Source organism: Macaca mulatta, chromosome 12 (assembly GCF_049350105.2).
Source record: "Macaca mulatta isolate MMU2019108-1 chromosome 12, T2T-MMU8v2.0, whole genome shotgun sequence".
In the NCBI taxonomy this organism is placed as follows: domain Eukaryota; kingdom Metazoa; phylum Chordata; class Mammalia; order Primates; family Cercopithecidae; genus Macaca; species Macaca mulatta.
In genome coordinates, this window is record NC_133417.1 from 87,133,504 (window position 1) to 87,151,314 (window position 17,811).

At 35.7% G+C, this 17,811-nt stretch overlaps 1 protein-coding gene across 6 annotated transcripts in view; it reads right to left on the reverse strand.

The window, feature by feature from the left end:
- Positions 1-17,811, reverse strand: part of PDE1A (phosphodiesterase 1A) — a 401,882-nt gene that overhangs the window by 60,021 nt on the left and 324,050 nt on the right. For all 6 annotated transcript variants that reach the window (XM_028830525.2, XM_028830528.2, NM_001257584.1 and 3 more), the window contains 3 exon segments: positions 14,925-15,050; positions 10,956-11,057; positions 10,715-10,835 (listed from right to left, as the gene is read on the reverse strand). In XM_028830525.2, the coding sequence (XP_028686358.1) occupies positions 10,715-10,835; positions 10,956-11,057; positions 14,925-15,050 (349 nt within the window).

Consider the following 17,811-nt stretch of genomic DNA (forward strand, 5'->3'; position numbering starts at 1 on the left):
CATTTGTTAAATAAAATGAGTTTGGTAGACAAACTAATAAGAAAATTATTTAGAAGTTAACACATCACAAAATTTATCTGCATTTTTCTGAAATATTCACACACACACACACACACACACACACACACATACACACACACGAACCTTTCTTGAAAGGTTGCTCTTGGAAAATTCTAAAAATCAGCTCTTTCCTTTGCTACTTTTCTTATTTTTTGAATTTCTATCCAGGCTCTAATTTTGTTCAAAACCAATAGAAGGAATTGCAAGTCTAGCATTACATTCTGCAGAGCAAAAAGGAAAATGCTTCTCTGAATTGGCTACTTTTTAAACTTGATGATTGTGTTGGAAATGTGCTTTTAAATTGCACCCAGATCTTTAGAAATTCAGCATTAAGTAACTATCAAACAACAAAATACTTCATAAGCAATGGTGTAGTATACTGATACTTTGCCTTGGAAAACTATAAAGCTTAAAATAGACTAGCAGGATAACAAATACCACCAATTCCTCACATTTGAAGCCCTCTTACATTTATTCTATCACTTTGTTCTTCACAGTCATCCTGGGAAGTAGGCAGGATGTGAAAAGGTAAGAAGGTATATGGAGACAGGAAGGGGAAGACTCATCTCTCCCACTCCTGGAAGAATGAAAAGCTAGGGCTTACCCTTGAGTTTTCTAAAGTCAAGTCCAATGATCTCTCTAATTCACATTATTAGGCTTCTTATGTTTGACCAATGTACATAAAATACAGTCTTTAACAAGAAACACAAGATGTTTACATTTAAACTGTAACTGAGGGCCATGATGAGTTCTGGACAGACCTCCTTTGATTTACCTCAAAATCTCTAGCACAGCCGGTGGAATTTAAGACACAGTATTTAGATTCTTAGTACCTTCCAAAGGAATGAAGACACGTATTTGCAAATTGCTTTCTAAAAGTGCTGTTTTCACTGTATGAGATGAAAAACCCAGTCACTTTGGCTAAATGCATAGCAGAATGGCATCAGTATTGTGGGTCTGACAAAGTGATAGTTTTACAGATGGCTATGTGAGGATGAACAAAAATAAAACATATGAGAACCACTGCAGTCCTGCTAATTTCTAGGACATCTGCATAGATATATAGACACAGTTCAATATCTTACGTCAAATCAGAGCAATACATACACCAAGGAATTTCAGGTTCATTGCTTATTTACCTCCAAAGGTGTACATTATGCAGTATGACTAAGAATAAGTAAGAATACTATGGGATTTATTTAGTTCAATGCAAGAAAACATTTTACCTGTTGGAATCAATATCATATTTCAGCATAAGTTTCATAAAGAAAACCTTGTTTAGCTTGAAAGACAAATTTGTTGGCAGTACAAACTTACTTATTTTGACCTTTAACTCCACATATTTCTGTTTTACTGCATATGTTTCTGAAGGGGATTTGAAAGTCATTTTTTTTAAAAAAAAATCCAGAAATTGGTGAACTTTCAAAAGATCTGAACTCAATTTCATTGAATTCATTAATCTCATGATCCTGTCAGGTATTCTTTGTTTTGAAATCAGTAAAACAAAAGGATAATACAAATCATGATATTATTTGGAGATCTAATGGTAATCTTCAAGAGTCTCTGGGATTTTAGTTTTGTTTTTTTCCACAGTAATTATTTTAGGATCTTCTTTAAGTCAGAGATGAGCTACCTTCATTATGATATACTCTTTAAAAAAAAAAATAAAGGGAAATTTGTGTGCCAATCTGAAGCGTATAAACAGGAACACTTGTATAACACTCAGTTAAGATGTAGAGCATTTCCATTACCCCCAGAAAGTTGCCTTAACCTCGTCCAAGGAATCCTAACCCATATAGGTACCTACTGTTCTGATTTCTATCACCATATATTAATTTTGCCAATTTTTGAACTTCACATAAATTTATTTATAGTATGTACTCTTTTGAGATTTATTGTCATTTGTATCATTAGTCTATTTTTTATTGTTGCATGATATTCCATTGTATGACTATACCATGTTTTATTTTTTATCCATTTCTATTTTTGATGAATATTTGGACTGTTTCTAGCATTGAGATTTTGTAAATAGTATTGTGATGACTACTCCTATATAAGACATTTAGTGGGCATAAACACTAATTTATCTCGGGGTAAAAGTGTTGGGTACTAAGGGATATTAAGTATCCCTTCATATTAACTTCAGTAGATGATATCCAGTAGTTTTCCAGAGTGTTTGTAATAATTTATCCTCCCACCTGTGATGTATGCATGATACCTCCAGTTGTTCCTCATTTTTGGCAACACTTTATATTGTCAATTATTTTAATTTTAGTCATTCTCATGGGGCTATATGATATTTCATTATGGTTTAATTTACAATTCTTTGATAAGTAAAGACAACGAGCATACTTGTATGTATGTATTACCTACTTGTAGATTTGCTTTTATAAAGTATCTGTTCAAATTGGCCTGATTTTCTTTTTACTATTGATTTGTTGGAGTTCTATACAAAAGTGGACACAAGTTCTTGGACAGACATTTGTAGTACAAATATTTTCTCTCTGTCTCTGGTTTGCATTTTCTTAATAGTGCCTTTGGAAAAACAGAATTTTGAATTTTGCTTTCTTCCACTTCATTTTTTTTTCTTGTATGAGTAATATTTTATGTGTCTTCTCTAAGAAATATTTACCCCCAAGATTAGAGAGATCTTCTCTTGTGTTTTCCTCTAAGAGCTTTATAGTTTTAGGTTTTGTGTTAAACTCCTTAATTTTCAATTAGTTTTTATGTAAGGTGTACGTAGGGGACCAGTTTCCTTTTCTTCCAATATATTCAATAATTGCTGCTCCATTTCCTTTTGTGGAAAGATTTTCCTTTCCCCATGTAGTTGTTTTGTTGCCTTTGTAGAAGATCAAATGACTTTACATATGTGAGCCTGTTTCTGAAATCACTCCTCTATTTTAATGATCTATTTGCCTATCCCTATGCTTTATGCCAATAACAGTGCCGTGATCACTGTAGCTTTAAACTAACTCATGTAAGGAGGAAGTGTAAGTCCTCGAACTTCTTTAATCTTTTTCAAAATTGTTTTGGCTGCTTTAGACTCTTATATTTCTACACAGATTTTAGAATCAGCCTTTCAACTTCTACAAATAAGCCTGTTAACATTTTTGATAAAGATTATGCTAAATTTATTAAAATTTTGGAAGAACTGACATCTTAGAAATATTGAGTCTTTCAGTCATTAACATAATATATCTCTCCATTTATATAGGTCTTAAAACTTCTCTCAACAATATTTTGTAGTTTGCAGTGTGGAGGTTTCATATACATTTAATTAAAGATATCCCCGAATATTTTATGATTTTATGCTGTTACAAAGTATACTGTTTTCAAATTTTATTTTCAAAATGTTTGCAGCTTGTATACAGAAACACAATTGGTTTTACAACTAATAAACTCATTTATTAATTCTAGTAGCCTTTTGTAGATCTCTTGAGGTTTTTTATGTAGATGATCATGTTTCTGCAACTAACAGTTTTAGGGGAGGTTCCAAAATGGCTGAATAGGAACAGCTCCAGTCTGCAGCTCCCAGTGTGAGTGACACAGAAGATGGGTGATTTCTGCATTTCCAACTGAGTTTTGAAGAGAGTAGTGCTTCTCCCAGCACGGAGTCTGAGATCTGAGAACAGACAGACAGTCTCCTCAAGTGGGTCCCTGAACCCCGAGTAGCCTAACTGGGAGAGACCTCCCAGTAGGGACCGACTGACACAGCATACAGCCAGGTGCCCTTCTGAGATGAAGCTTCCAGAGGAAGCATCAGACAGCACATTTGCCATTCTGCAATATTTGCTGTTCTGCAGCCTCCACTGGTGATATCCAGGCAAACAGGGTCTGGAGTAGACCTCTAGCAAACTACAACAGACCTGCAGCTAACAGTCCTGACTGTTAGAAGGAAAACTAACAAACAGAAAGGACATCCACACCAAAACCCCATCTGTATGTCACCATCATCAAAGACCAAAGGTAGATAAAATGACAAAGATGGGGAGAAACCAGAGCAGAAAAGCTGAAAATTCTAAAGATCAGAGTGTCTCTTCTCCTGCAAAGGAATGCAGCTCCTTGCCAGCAACAGAAAAAAGCTGGATGGAGAATGACTTTGACAAGTTGAGAGAAGAAGACTTCAGACGATCAATAATAACAAACTTCTCTGAGCTAAAGGAGGTTGTTCAAATACATTGCAAAGAAGCTAAAAACCTTGAAAAAAGATTAGACAAATGGCTAACTAGAATAAACAGTGTAGAGAAGTCCTTAAATGACTGGATAGAGCTGAAAACCATGGCAGGAGAACTACGTGACACATGCACAAGCTTCAGTAGCCGGTTTGATCAAGTGGAAGAAAGGGTATCCATGATTGAAGATCAAATGAATGAAATGAAGTGAGAAGAGAAGTTTAAAGAAAAAAGAGTAAAAAGAAATGAACAAAGGCTCCAAGAATTATGGGACTATGTGAAAAGACCAAATCTACTTCTGATTGGTGTACCTGAAAGTGATGGGGAGAATGGAACCAAGTTGAAAAACACTCTTCAAGTTATTATCCAGAAGAACTTCTGCAACCTAGTGAGGCAGGCCAACATTCAAATTTAGGAAACACAGAGAACACAACAAAGATACTCCTCGAGAAGAGCAACTCTAAAACACATAATTATCAGATTCACCAAAGTCGAAATGAAGGAAAAAATGTTAAGGGCATCCAGAGAGAAAGTTGGGTTACCCACAAAGGGAAGCCCATCAGACTAACAGTGGATCTCTCAGCAGAAACTACAAGCCAGAAGAGAGTGGGGGTCAATGTTCAACATTCTTAAAGAAAAGAATTTTCAACCCAGAATTTCACATCCAGTCAAACTAAGCTTCATAAGTGAAGGAGAAATAAAATCCTTTACAGACAAGCAAACGCTGAGAGATTTTGTCACCACCAGGCCTGCCTTAAAAGAACTCCTGAAGGAAGCACTAAACATGGAAAGGAACAACCAGTACCAGCCACTACAAAAACATGCCACATTATAAAGACCATCAATGCTAGGAAGAAACTGCATCAACTAACGAGCAAAATAACCAGCTAACATCATAATGACAGGATCAAATTCACACATAACAATATTAACCTTAAATGTAAATGGGCTAAATGCTCCAACTAAAAGACACAGACTGGCATATTAGATAAAGAGTCAAGACCCATGAGTGTGCTGTATTCAGGAGACCCATCTCATGTGCAGAGACACATAAACCCACAGCCAATATCATACTGAATGGGCAAAAACTGGAAGCATTCCCTTTGAAAACTGGCACAAGACAGGGATGCCTTCTCTCACCACTCCTATTCAACATAGGGTTGGAAGTTCTGTCCAGGGCATTCAGGCAAGAGAAAGAAATAAAGGGTATTCAATTAGGAAAGGGAAAGTCAAATTGTCTCTGTTTGCAGATGGCATGATTGTACATTTAGAAAACCCCATCGTGTCATCCCAAAAGCTCCTTAAGCTGATAAGCAACTTCAGCAACGTCTCAGGATACAAAATCAATGTGCAAAAATCACAAGCATTCCTATACACCAATAACAGACAAACAGAGAGCCAAATCATGAGTGAACTCCCATTCACAATTGCTTTAAAGAGAATAAAATACCTAGGAATCCAACTTACAAGGGATGTGAAGGACCTCTTCAAGGAGAACTACAAACCACTGCTCAATGAAATAAAAGAGGACACAAACAAATGGAAGAACATTCCATGCTCATGGACAGGAAGAATCAATATGAAAATGGCCATACTGCCCAAGGTTATTTATAGATTCAGTGCCATCCCCATCAAGCTACCAATGACTTTCTTCACAGAATTGGAAAAAACCACTTTAAAGTTCATATGGAATCAAAAAAGAACCCATATTGCCAAGACAATCCTAAGCCAAAAGAACAAAGCTGGAGGCATCACGCTACCCAACTTCAAACTATACTACAAGGCTACAGTAACCAAAATGCATGGTACTGGTACCAAAACAGAGATATAAACTAACGGAACAGAATAGAGCCCTCAGAAATAATACCATACATCTACAACCATCTGATCTTTGACAAACCTGACAAAAACAAGAAATGGGGAAAGGATTCCCTATTTAATAAATGGTTCTGGGAAAACTGGCTGGCCATATGCAGAAAGCTGAAACTGGATCCCTTCCTTACACCGTATACAAAAATTAATTCAAGATGGATTAAAGACTTAAATGTTAGACCTAAAACCATAAAAACCCTAGAAGAAGACCTAGGCAATACCATTCAGGCCATAGGCATGGGCAAAGCCTTCATGACTAAAACACCAAAAGCAATGGCAACAAAAGCCAAAATTGACAAATGGGATCTAATTAAACTAAACAGCTTCTGCACAGCAAAAGAAACTACCATCAGAGTGAACAGGCAACCTATAGAATGGGAGAAAATTTTTACAATCTACTGATCTGACAAAGGGCTAAAATCCACAATCTACAAATAACTTAAACAAATTTACAAGAAAAAATCAAACAACCTCACCAAAAAGTTGGCAAAGAATATGAACAGACACTTCTCAAAAGAACACATTTATGCAGCCAACAGACACATGAAGAAATGCTCATCATCACTGGCCATCAGAGAAATGCAAATCAGAACCATAATGAGATACCATCTCACACCAGTTAGAACGGCGATCATTAAAAAGTCAGGAAACAACAGGTACTGGAGAGGATGTGGAGAAATAGGAATACTTTTATGCTGCTGATGGGCTGTAAACTAGTTCAACCATTGTGGAAGACAGTGTGGCGATTCCTCAAAGATCTAGAAATACCATTTGACCCAGTCATCCCATTACTGGGCATATACCCAAAGGATCATAAATCATGCTGCCATAAAGACACATGCACACGTATTTTTATTGTGGTACTATTCACAACAGCAAAGACTTAGAAATGTCCATCAATGATAGAGTGGATTAAGAAAATGTGGAACATATACACCATGGAATACTCTGCAGCCATAAAAAAGGATGAGTTCATGTCCTTTGTAGGGACATGGATGAAGCAGGAAACCATCATTCTCAGCAAACTATCACAAGGACAGAAAACCAAACACCTCATGTTCTCACTCATAGGTGGGAATTGAACAATGAGAACACTTGGACACAGGAAGGGGAACATCACACACTGGAGCCTGTTGTGGGGTCGGGGGAGGGAGGAAGGACAGAATTAGGAGATATACCTTACATAAATAACGAGTTAATGCATGCAGCACAGCAACATGGCACTTGTATACATATGTAACAAACCCACATGTTGTGCACATGTACCCTAGAACTTAAAGTATAACAAAAAAATAAAAAAGACAAAAAAAGTATTATTTATAGTAAGCTGTAGAGTAAAATCATAATTAAAAATATCCCTTATACTGAAGTATAGTTCAGCAAAAGCAGTATATGTTGAAGATGAAATGCTAGCTAATATCAGAAGTGATAGAAGAATAAAAATAGATCGATTTATTGAATTTCCTCTTTTTCTCTTATTAATTCCCTAAGTTGTAGTTCATAAATAATTACAGTAATTTATTTTAAAATGTACTAATAGATAAAATATTTTTATTTTATTAGAATGTATTAGAATTTTTTAAAAAGTTTTATTTATTTTTATTCAAACTATACTTTGTTTTTCATTACCTTCCTGCATTGGCTAGAACTTCAAATGCAATGTTGAATAGAAGAGGTAAGAGTACCTATAATGATCTTAGAATAAAAATGTTCAATATTTCATCATGAAATATCACATTAGCTATAAAACTTTTATGAGGTTGAGAAAAGTCTTCTGCTTCAAGTTTACTAACAGTTTTTATAATTAATGTCTGTTGAATATTGTCAAATGCATTTTGCACATCTATAGGGTTGATAATATATTTTTTCCTTTATTTCCTTTAATATGGTGAATTACCTTAATTTTTAAATATTAAACTGACTCATTATGATATGATATGCACTTTCTTCATAAATTGCTGGATTCGATTTGCTAAAAACTTTAAAAATTAAAAAAAATTTCCCCTTTAGTTTTATGACAGATGTGGATGTGTAATTTTCTTTACTTGAAAAGTCTTTGTCAGGTATTGTCAAGAATTATGCTGTCAAATTTTCCTCTTCCTCTATGTCATAAAAGAATTTGTATAAAACTGGCATTATTTCTTCCTGAAATGTTTGAGAGAATTCTCCATCTCTCAATTGAATTGAATATTGAGAATTGAAATCAGAAATAGAATTAAAGTCATCTAAGCCTGGAGTTTTCTTCATAAGAAGAATTAAAGTACAAATTCAACTTTTGAAAACAGATATATGAATATTCAGACTACATGATTTTTTCTTGTGTCTGTTTTGGTAATTTATATCTGTTAAAAATTTTGACAATTTCATCTAAGTTTTCAATTGGCATAAATTGTGCATAATATTCCTCATCCTTTTGATGAATATAGGCTCTATAATGATATTCTCTCTTTCATTTATAGTTTTTTCTCTTTTTGATCCTGCAAGTAAATTTCATTACTTTTTCAGAGAGCCAACTGTTATCTTTATTAACTTTTGTTATTGTTTGTCTTTGTTCTGTTTTACTGTTTTTTACTTTTATATTCATTATATCCTTCCATCAACTTATTTCGATTCAGTTTTCTTAACTTCTAGCTTCTTAAGGTGAAACAGATATAAGTTACTTTATTACACGTTTGTTTTTTTCTAATATAAGTATGTAAAGCTATAAAATTTCCCCTAAGCACTGTTTCAGTTGCATCCAACAATTTTCAAATACTATGTTTTCAAAATCATTCAACTTAAGATATTTTTAAAAGTTTTCATAACCTAAAAAACCTTTGTATCTCTTTATGTTTCTGTTTTTGCATCTCTAATATCACAGGGCTATTCGGAAAGATCTCTAAGGTCTCTATACAATTATCATTTTCTAGTTGATTGGTTGAGTATATTGTTATAATTTTTAATTGACCATAATAAGCAGTTAACCTTTAGAATTTGGTAGGTTTTTACACTTAGTGTATTTTGTTTAGCACAAAGTAAATTATTAAAACATTTTTCCAATACTATTTTTATGATCAAAATATTTGAATTTAGAAGATGCTACTCAGTAACTTTCTCTAGGAATATGAATTGCAATGTAAAAATAAAACCACACATTATATCCATCAACAATGGGAGACAAAAACCTGAGTCATCCAAACATAGTAATCTATTTGGTGTTTATATCTTCAGAACAGGTATAAAATCAATGAACAAACATTCACAACAAAGAACAATACTGAGAAATGAAATAATCTGAAAATACAGAAATGAAAGAACTTCTCTAAATGGGACTGTGATAAAATAAAACAAAAAAAAATGTATCTGATATTCATTCCCAGTTCCTGGCACGGAGCTTCAAAAACCTGTGGAATTTCCTGAGTGATAGGAGAGTCTATGCTAATGAGGCAACTCTTGGCCTATCCCCTAGATAGTTTCAGGATAGGGCCTGGTCACCAGAAACCAACCACATGATTAGAAATTTGGAACTTTAAGCTAGTCAGGGGATATCTGGGAAGGAAGCGAGGCTGGAGACTGAGTTCAATCACATGTCCAGTGGTTTAATCAACCATGCATATGTAATAAAACTCTGATAAATACTCTGGACAGGAAAGCTCAGTAGCACCTCCTAGTTGGTGAAAACATTGACAAGGCAGGATGGTGGCACTGGCTAACTCCATTGGAGATAGCACGGAAGCTCTGCATCCAAGACCCTCCCAGACCTTTTCTTATGGGCCTTTTCATTTGGCTCTTCCTGGATTGTATTCTTTATAATAAAATTGTAATTGTAAGGATAGCACTTTTGAAGTTTTGTGAGTCATTCTAGCAAGTTATTGAATCTAGAGAGGGTTGTGGGAACCACTGAACTTGTAACTGGCTGGTCAGAAGTGCCGGTGTCCCACGGCCCCACTTACAGCTGGCATCTTAAGTGGAGCCAATCTTGTGGAAGACTGAGCCCTTAATTTGTGCAATTTGATGCTAACTCTTAGTGGTTAGCATCACATTTGTATTGTAGTACTCCAGCTTGGATTGTGGGGGTTGCAAAACAGGCACGTGTATAAAGAAAAGATGTGTACTTATGGCAGAGAACACCAGTTACAGTCCTTATCCAGGCTTGTTTCTGACGTAACATTAGATTTTTGTTGCTGTTATTGTTGCCTATTTCAGTTAGGCATGTGTCCACCCAGCTAAAGCAATATTTCTCGGCCTCCATTAAAATTCTGGCCAACAAGATTTATGCAGAACTGTTATACATCCTCATCTACTCTTTTTATTATGAAAGCTATTTGCTGTCTCTGCTGTGGTACTTACGTCTTAACAGCAGATAACAATTCTTAGCTGTTTCTGTTTTTCTTTCCTGAGAGTAGCATCTGAGATCCAAAATTTGAATCTCTTTAAAACATGTCTCGCACTACATAGACTTAATACATTTTTTCTGAAAGATTAATAAATTTTGTTGAAACCCCCAAGAATGTGTGGTGGCCAATTGATAATAGTAAGTCACAAGCCCTGGATTACATACAGAAAAGGTGTACACTAATATGCACAGTCACTATTTCCAAAAACATTTGCACAGAATGTGAAAGAGGCACCTGCAGGAAAAACTCCTCCATTAGGGCCATGGTCCACCGATAGTGCAGCTTCCAGGATTTGGCTGGGTGGCTGATGTCTGCTGCATGGAGAATCAGGGACATGGTTTTGGCTCTGTCAATCCTGTCAAACCAAGGACATGTTTATATTATTCAAAACAAAGGAACCAATTACAGTCTTTCCTGAGGCCAAGCCCCTAGAATTTTAACATGACAAACAAACAAACAAACAAACAAAACCTACCCTTCAGGCTGCTGCAAATTGCTTCTTATATTTTTAATTTGCTGGAAGTGACCTGACATGTCTGTAGATAAAACCATTTCAATCACTAGGTTCCGAAGGTCCCTGTAGAGTCACCAAAAGGAAAGGTTCATTCAGTCCTTCATTGGAACATTTCTATAAATAATCACTCACCATGTTTTATTGTTCTTAATGGATATGAACACAAAAGATGCTACCTTTTAAATGTGCAAGTCCACACACAAGTTTGACATTATTTTACCTTTTAACTGTCATGGATCTAAGAAGTTGCCAGCAGCGTGAATGGCAATGATGTTCACACCTCCCTGAAGAGCTAGTGCTTTCCCTTCTCACTCCCACAACTCTTCTGCAGTCATAATTCCTAAATATTATTATTTTTAATCTGAAAGGAACTTCAGCCATTTTAAAGAAAAACTATTCCAAATACAATATTATATAGTATTTCAATGCTTTGGGGGGAAAAAAGTAGTCCAGTAGGGCCTGAGACTATTCTAAATCCATATGGTCAACCAAACTAAAAGGTTTGATGTCTCAGAAAAGAGACAGGGATAAAAAGGGCATGAGTTTTCAAGACCCTCTCTGATCCTTCTTCATTTTGCATTTTTAAACAAAACTACTACTATTAATAAAACCAGCGCTATTCATTCAATATTTATTCAGCAAGGCACTGAACTGTAAGGATTAAGTGTCTTCACATAATACATATGGATATTAGAATACTTCAGAAACTAGTTGCTTTGTATGTACATAAAGACATTTAATCCTCCTAACAATCCCTGAGGGAGCATTAATATTTCCCAGCAGAGGAGACTGAATCACCCAGTCACACAGCTAATGCGTGGCTCAGATAAGATTCAACCCAAAAGTTCCCACTTCCAAAGCAGACACGTGGACCACTCCACTGTGCCGAGCTCCCATCATAAGAACCCCAGAGAAACCAAGATGCTAAAGTGAGTAGTGATTGTCTAAGCTTTTGGGATCTGACCCTACATAAAATAGACAGAGCCATTGGTATTACTATTTTAACCAAGACACTGTAAATACAATAACCATGTCACAAAGCCTCACACTTAGTAGAAAATAAGGCACCCCAGCAAAGGCTTGCATGTTCCACAATTCCCTGCTTGCTCTATACAGATAAGTTAAATAATATCACTTGTACTAGAAAATATATTTCATTTTCATTGTGTGGTGTGGCCAGTAGGATAAGCTGAACCAAAAATGTGAAGGAAACTTGAATTATGATCTTGCACAAAGATATTTTACTTAAAGATGATATAATCTATTCGATGATTTGTTTTTTAAAAAACTACATATTGATAGTTCTTGCTGAAAATCATGAGCACTCAACATTTCTATTGAATTTTTAGATGGAAGCCATGAGAATCAACACTCTGCTTACTGTTTATGATATTGGATAGCTTGCTTACTTTTATTCAAGTAGTAAGGGAAAGGAAGCTATTAATAAAATTATTCTCAATTACATTTTTTTCTCTGAAAATATGACAAGACCCATATTTGAAAAGCAACTGAATAAAAACATTTATGTTAGCTAAGGAAAATGAGACTAGAGTTTAAGGAAATAAATAGAATCTAATAAATGTATTGTGCTTTGCATATAAATGATCAGTAAATGCCAGATGTTATCAATAATCAACTAATTATATGTCACTAAATTAGGCAAAATAAGAAAATGTTACTTAATTTATAAAATTTTCTTATTAAAACTTTTAAATTAATGCATTTATTTTTACTAAAAGTACTTTAAGAAATAAACAGATATGTAAACAGAAAACATGAGTCTTTAAGAAGATATCCATATTTTGATTCTTAGTAAAATGTTATTAAAGGTATAGTATCAAATATGTATTTTATAGATTTTTAGAAAGTGTTGAATCTATTAAATTCTAAAATGTATATAATATGTACACTATTTGTTAAAACAATTCTTTAAAAACATTCAATTAAAATGACTCTGAAGTTACCAAACAGAAACTTAGACAATTACAGCAGTAAACTATTAGAATAAAATAGTTAGAATGGTAAATAACAAAACATAATGGGAAATAAAATTGCACTGAAATAGCAACAAAGTCAACTTTGAGGAAAAAAGATTTATTTCTTCGAATAACAACAAAAATTAATATTATAAAAATTATCTATGGGAATGGTAATCACTGATTAAGAAAATAAACTAATACCCTAGATGTAAATAATCTCTTAGGCTTTAGGAAATATCTCATAACTTGTCTGCTTGTTCCTACCTTTGACCATCTAATCGCTACATAGCCCAACAGTGGTCTCTTTAAAATTCTTTCACAGTTAGATCCTGGCATTTCTAGACTGTAAATCCTCTTGGGCTACTATTTCCTACAGAATACAGTTAACCCTTGAACAGCATAAGTTTGAACTGTGTGGGACCACTTATATACATATTTTTTTCCCCCTCCGTCACACCTGAGAAGCAAAACCAGTCCCTTCTCTTCCATTCTCCTCTTCAGCCCACTCAACATAAAGACAGAGGATGAAGGCCTTTTTGATGACCCACTTCCACTTAATAAATAGCAAATATATTTTCTCCTCTTTATGATTTTCTTAATAACATTTTCTTCTCTCTAGTTATTTTATTTTAATAATATTGTATGTAATACACATAACATACAAATTATGTATTTATCAACTTTTATATTATTGGTAAGGCTTCCTATCCAGAGTGAGCTATTAGTAGTTAAGTTTTTCAAATGTCAAAAGGTATACATGGGTTTTTAGCTGAATGGGGGTACCCCTAACCCCTGTGTTGTTCAAGTGTCAACTGTAAAATGAAAGGACTGAACTGTGTCTCCAAGAGAAAGTTCCACCTTCCCTCTATCTGACAGCATTTTCTAGAGTTGCAAAAATGAGCCCATATTTCTAGAAATGGCCTTGAAGAACCAGGAAACTTTGAAAATTTGAAAAAGTACTCACAGAAGATTTAGGCTTATTTTAAACTCTGATTTTTATCTTTTACGTTTTTTAATATTTTTATTGTCACTTTCCTTTTTGATATTTCTTTTTACCTTGATTTAAAAAACAAAAATGAAAGCAAAAGGCTTTGATATTTACATTCAAGTGGAAACCTTTTCTAGTCAATTAAATGACTTTTAGTATGATTTTTGTTAAAGATAAATATAGGTCTTTTTCTTTTCTTATTATAAGTGAGTCCCATAGAATATTAGCGACATAGGCGAAGAAGATTCTATGATTACTGAAGTTCATATTCAATTGATTGTCCTTTACTTTTATTTGTGAAGTCCAGCAACCCTATTGTCAATTGAAGGAGATGATAATGACCAAAGGATCAAGAAAAAGAGAAGAAAGGTTATACAGAGGGATAGGGGTACATCTCATATTTCCCTACATAGCAATAAGTATCAACATACCATGTAATTTTTTTTAAGCAAACAGATGCTTTGGAGAAACATGTAAGATTTCCTCTGCACTTGGGTCATTTTAGTATATTGGAATTTTTTCCCACATGTTTAATTTTTTGTTTTTAAAAAACCCTTAACTCCACATCTTTTAAAAAATAATATATGAAAGAATGAATATAATGTCAAAATGTTGAATTTATGTAACACCCCTATAAAGATACCCCATATTGATAAACATTGAGCAGAGCTCCATTCCAGAGAGTGTATAATTATGTACATAAAAGTATTTATTGTGTTGTGTGTGGTCTTATTCAGACATACAGATGTTGAGTTGACCTGGAAATACTTCAGCTCCCTTTAACAGAGTCTGGCTCTGAACAAAGTCCCTAAGTACTAATCCTTCTCAGAGTCATCCAGTCAACAGTAATTACGTTTGTAATATGGGGAATGCATCAACTTTCATCTTTTTTCTTGACTTTAAATCACATAATTTATTCCTTTCCTGAAATTAAATTTCCCCTAGGTTTTCTCTGAAACTCACCTCCAGTCATCTTTGGATAAATTTACCAAGATATTCATTTCTTCTTCTTGCATAAGTCGATAAGCTGCACTCACATGGTGATTCTCAAGGACAGAGCGATCATTATACAAAATGGCAACATCTGACCTAAGAATTAAAAACAAAATGCCCAACAGAGGATTTCTTTAGACATCATGAATGTCTAATAAGACTTACTCAAGTATCAGGTCATCTGACCAGTAAACATCCTATAATTGAACAGTGAGAATTATGGAAGGACTTAGTTTCTTTTATTTTTTACTGTATAATATTTTAAAATTTTATATAAACTTTATTTATTAGAGAAGTTTTAGGCTCACAGCAAAATTGAAGATGGTACAAAATTTCCCATATACTTTCTTCTTCCACACATGCATAACCTCCCCCATTGTCAACATCCCCAACAAGAGTGGCATTTTGGTTACAATTGATGAACCTACACACACATATCATTATCATCCAATGTCCACAGTTTAGATTAGGGTTCATTCATGGTGGTATACATTCTATGAGTTTAGACAAGTGAATAATGACATGTATCTAATATTATAGTACCATACAGAGTAGTTTCTCTGCCCAAAAATCCCTCTGAGTTCCACCTCTTTGTCCCTTTCTCTCCCCTAACCCTGGCAACCACTGATTTTTTTCACTGCCTCCATAGCTTTGCCTTCTTCAAAATGTTATATAGATGGAATCATGTAGTTTGTTGCTGATATGGTTTGGCTCTGTGTCCCTACCCAAAACTTATGTTGAATTGTAATCTCCAGTGTTAGGTGAGGGAGGTGATTGGATCTTGGGGGCAGACTTCCCCCATTCTATTCTTGTGATAGTGAGTGAGTTCTCATGAGATGCGGTTGTTTAAAAGTGTGTAGTGCTTTCTTCTTTGCACTCTCTCCTGCCACCACGTGAAGATGTGCTTACTTCCTCTTCACCCTTCCATGATTGGGTGATTGTAAGTTTCCTGAGGACTCCCAGCCATGGCTCCTGGATGGCCTGTGGAACTGCGGAACCTCTTTTCTTTATATGTTACTGAGTCTCAGGTAGTTTTTTATAGCAGTGTGAGAATGGACTAATACAGAAGATTGGTACTGAGCATGGGGTATTGCTATAAAGATACCTAAAAATGTGGAAGCAACTTTGGAACTGGGTAATGGGCAGAGGTTGGAACAGTTTGGAGGGCTCAGAAAAAGAGGAAGATATGGGAAAGTTTGGAACTTCACAGAGACTTGTTGAATGGTTGTGACCAAAATACTGATAGTGATATAGACAGTGAAGTCTAGGTTGAGGAGGTCTTAGACAGAGATAAGGAGGTCTTAGATAGAGATGAGGAACTTATTTGGAACTGGAGTAAAAGTCACTCCTGCTACGTTTAGCAAAAAGACTGATGGCATTGTGCCCCTGCTGTAGAAATCTGTGGAATTTTGAACTTGAGAGAGATAATTTAGGGTATCTGGTGAAAGCAATGTCTAAGCAGCAAAGGTTCAAGATATGGCTTGGCTGTTTCTAAAAGTCTATGCTCATTTGCATGAAGAAAGAAATGACCTGAAACTGGAACTTATATTTAAAAGAGAAGCAGAGCATAAAAGTTTAAAATATTTGCAGCCTCACCATATGGTAGAAAAGAAAAACCCATTTTCTGGGGAGGAATTCAAGGCTGCAAAACTTTGTATATATAAAGAGAAATGTAATTTTAATACCCCAGACAATGGGAAAAGTGTCTCCAGGGCGTTTCAGAGACTTTCATAGCAGCCCCTCCCATCACAAGCCTGAAGGCCTAGGAGGGAAAAATGGATTCATGGGCCAGGCCTAGGGCCCCCACTGCTCTGTGCCTGCACCCTGGACATTGTGCCTTGCATCCCAGCTGCTCCAGCTCCAGTCGTGGCTGAAAAAGGACAAGGTACAGCTCTGGCCATTGCTTCAGAGGGTGAAAGCCCCAAGCCTTGGTGGCGTCTACATGGTATCGGGCCTGTAGGTTTGCAGACAACAGTAATTGAGGCTTGGGAGCCTTTGCCTAGGCTTCAGAAGATGTATGGAAATGCCTGAATGTCCAGGAAGAAGTCTGCTGCAGGGGCAGAATCCTCATGGAGAACCTCTAGTAGAGCAGTGTGGAGGGGAAATGTGGGCTTGGAGCCCCCATAGAAAGTCCCCACTGGGGCACTGCCTAGTGGAGCTGTGAGAAGAGGGTTACTGTATTAGTCCATTTTCACAATGCTATAAAGATAGCACCTGAGACTGGATAATTTATAAAGGAAAGAGGTTTAATTGACTCACAGTTCTGCATGGTTCAGAGGGCCTCAGGAAACCTACAATCATGATGGAAGGCAAAGGGGAAGCAAGGCACATCTTAAATGGCAGCAGGAGAGAAAGTGCAGGGAGAAAACTGCCACTTTTAAACCATCAGATCTCATGAGAACTCCCTCACTATCATGAAAACAGCATGGGAGAAGCTGTCCCCATGAGCCAGTTACCTCCCAACAGGTCCCTCCCTCAACACATGGAGATTACAATCTGAGATGGGATTTGGTGGACACAGAACCAAACCATATCAGCCACTGTCTTTCAGACCCCAGAATAGTAAATCCACCGAAAGCTTGCACTGTGCACCTGGAAAAGGCAGGGGCACTTGACACCAGTCAGTGAAAGCAGCCATGGGGGCTGTACCCTGCAGAGCCACAGGGGTGAAGTGCTCAAGGCTGTAGGAGCACACCCTTGCATCAGCATACCCTGGATATGAGACATGGAGTCAAAAAGATTATTTGGGGCTTTAAGATTAAATAGCTGCCCTGCTGGGATTCGGATTTGCATGGGGCCTATAGTCCCTTTGTTTGGGCCAATTTCTCCCTTTTGGAATGGGAGCATTACCCAATGC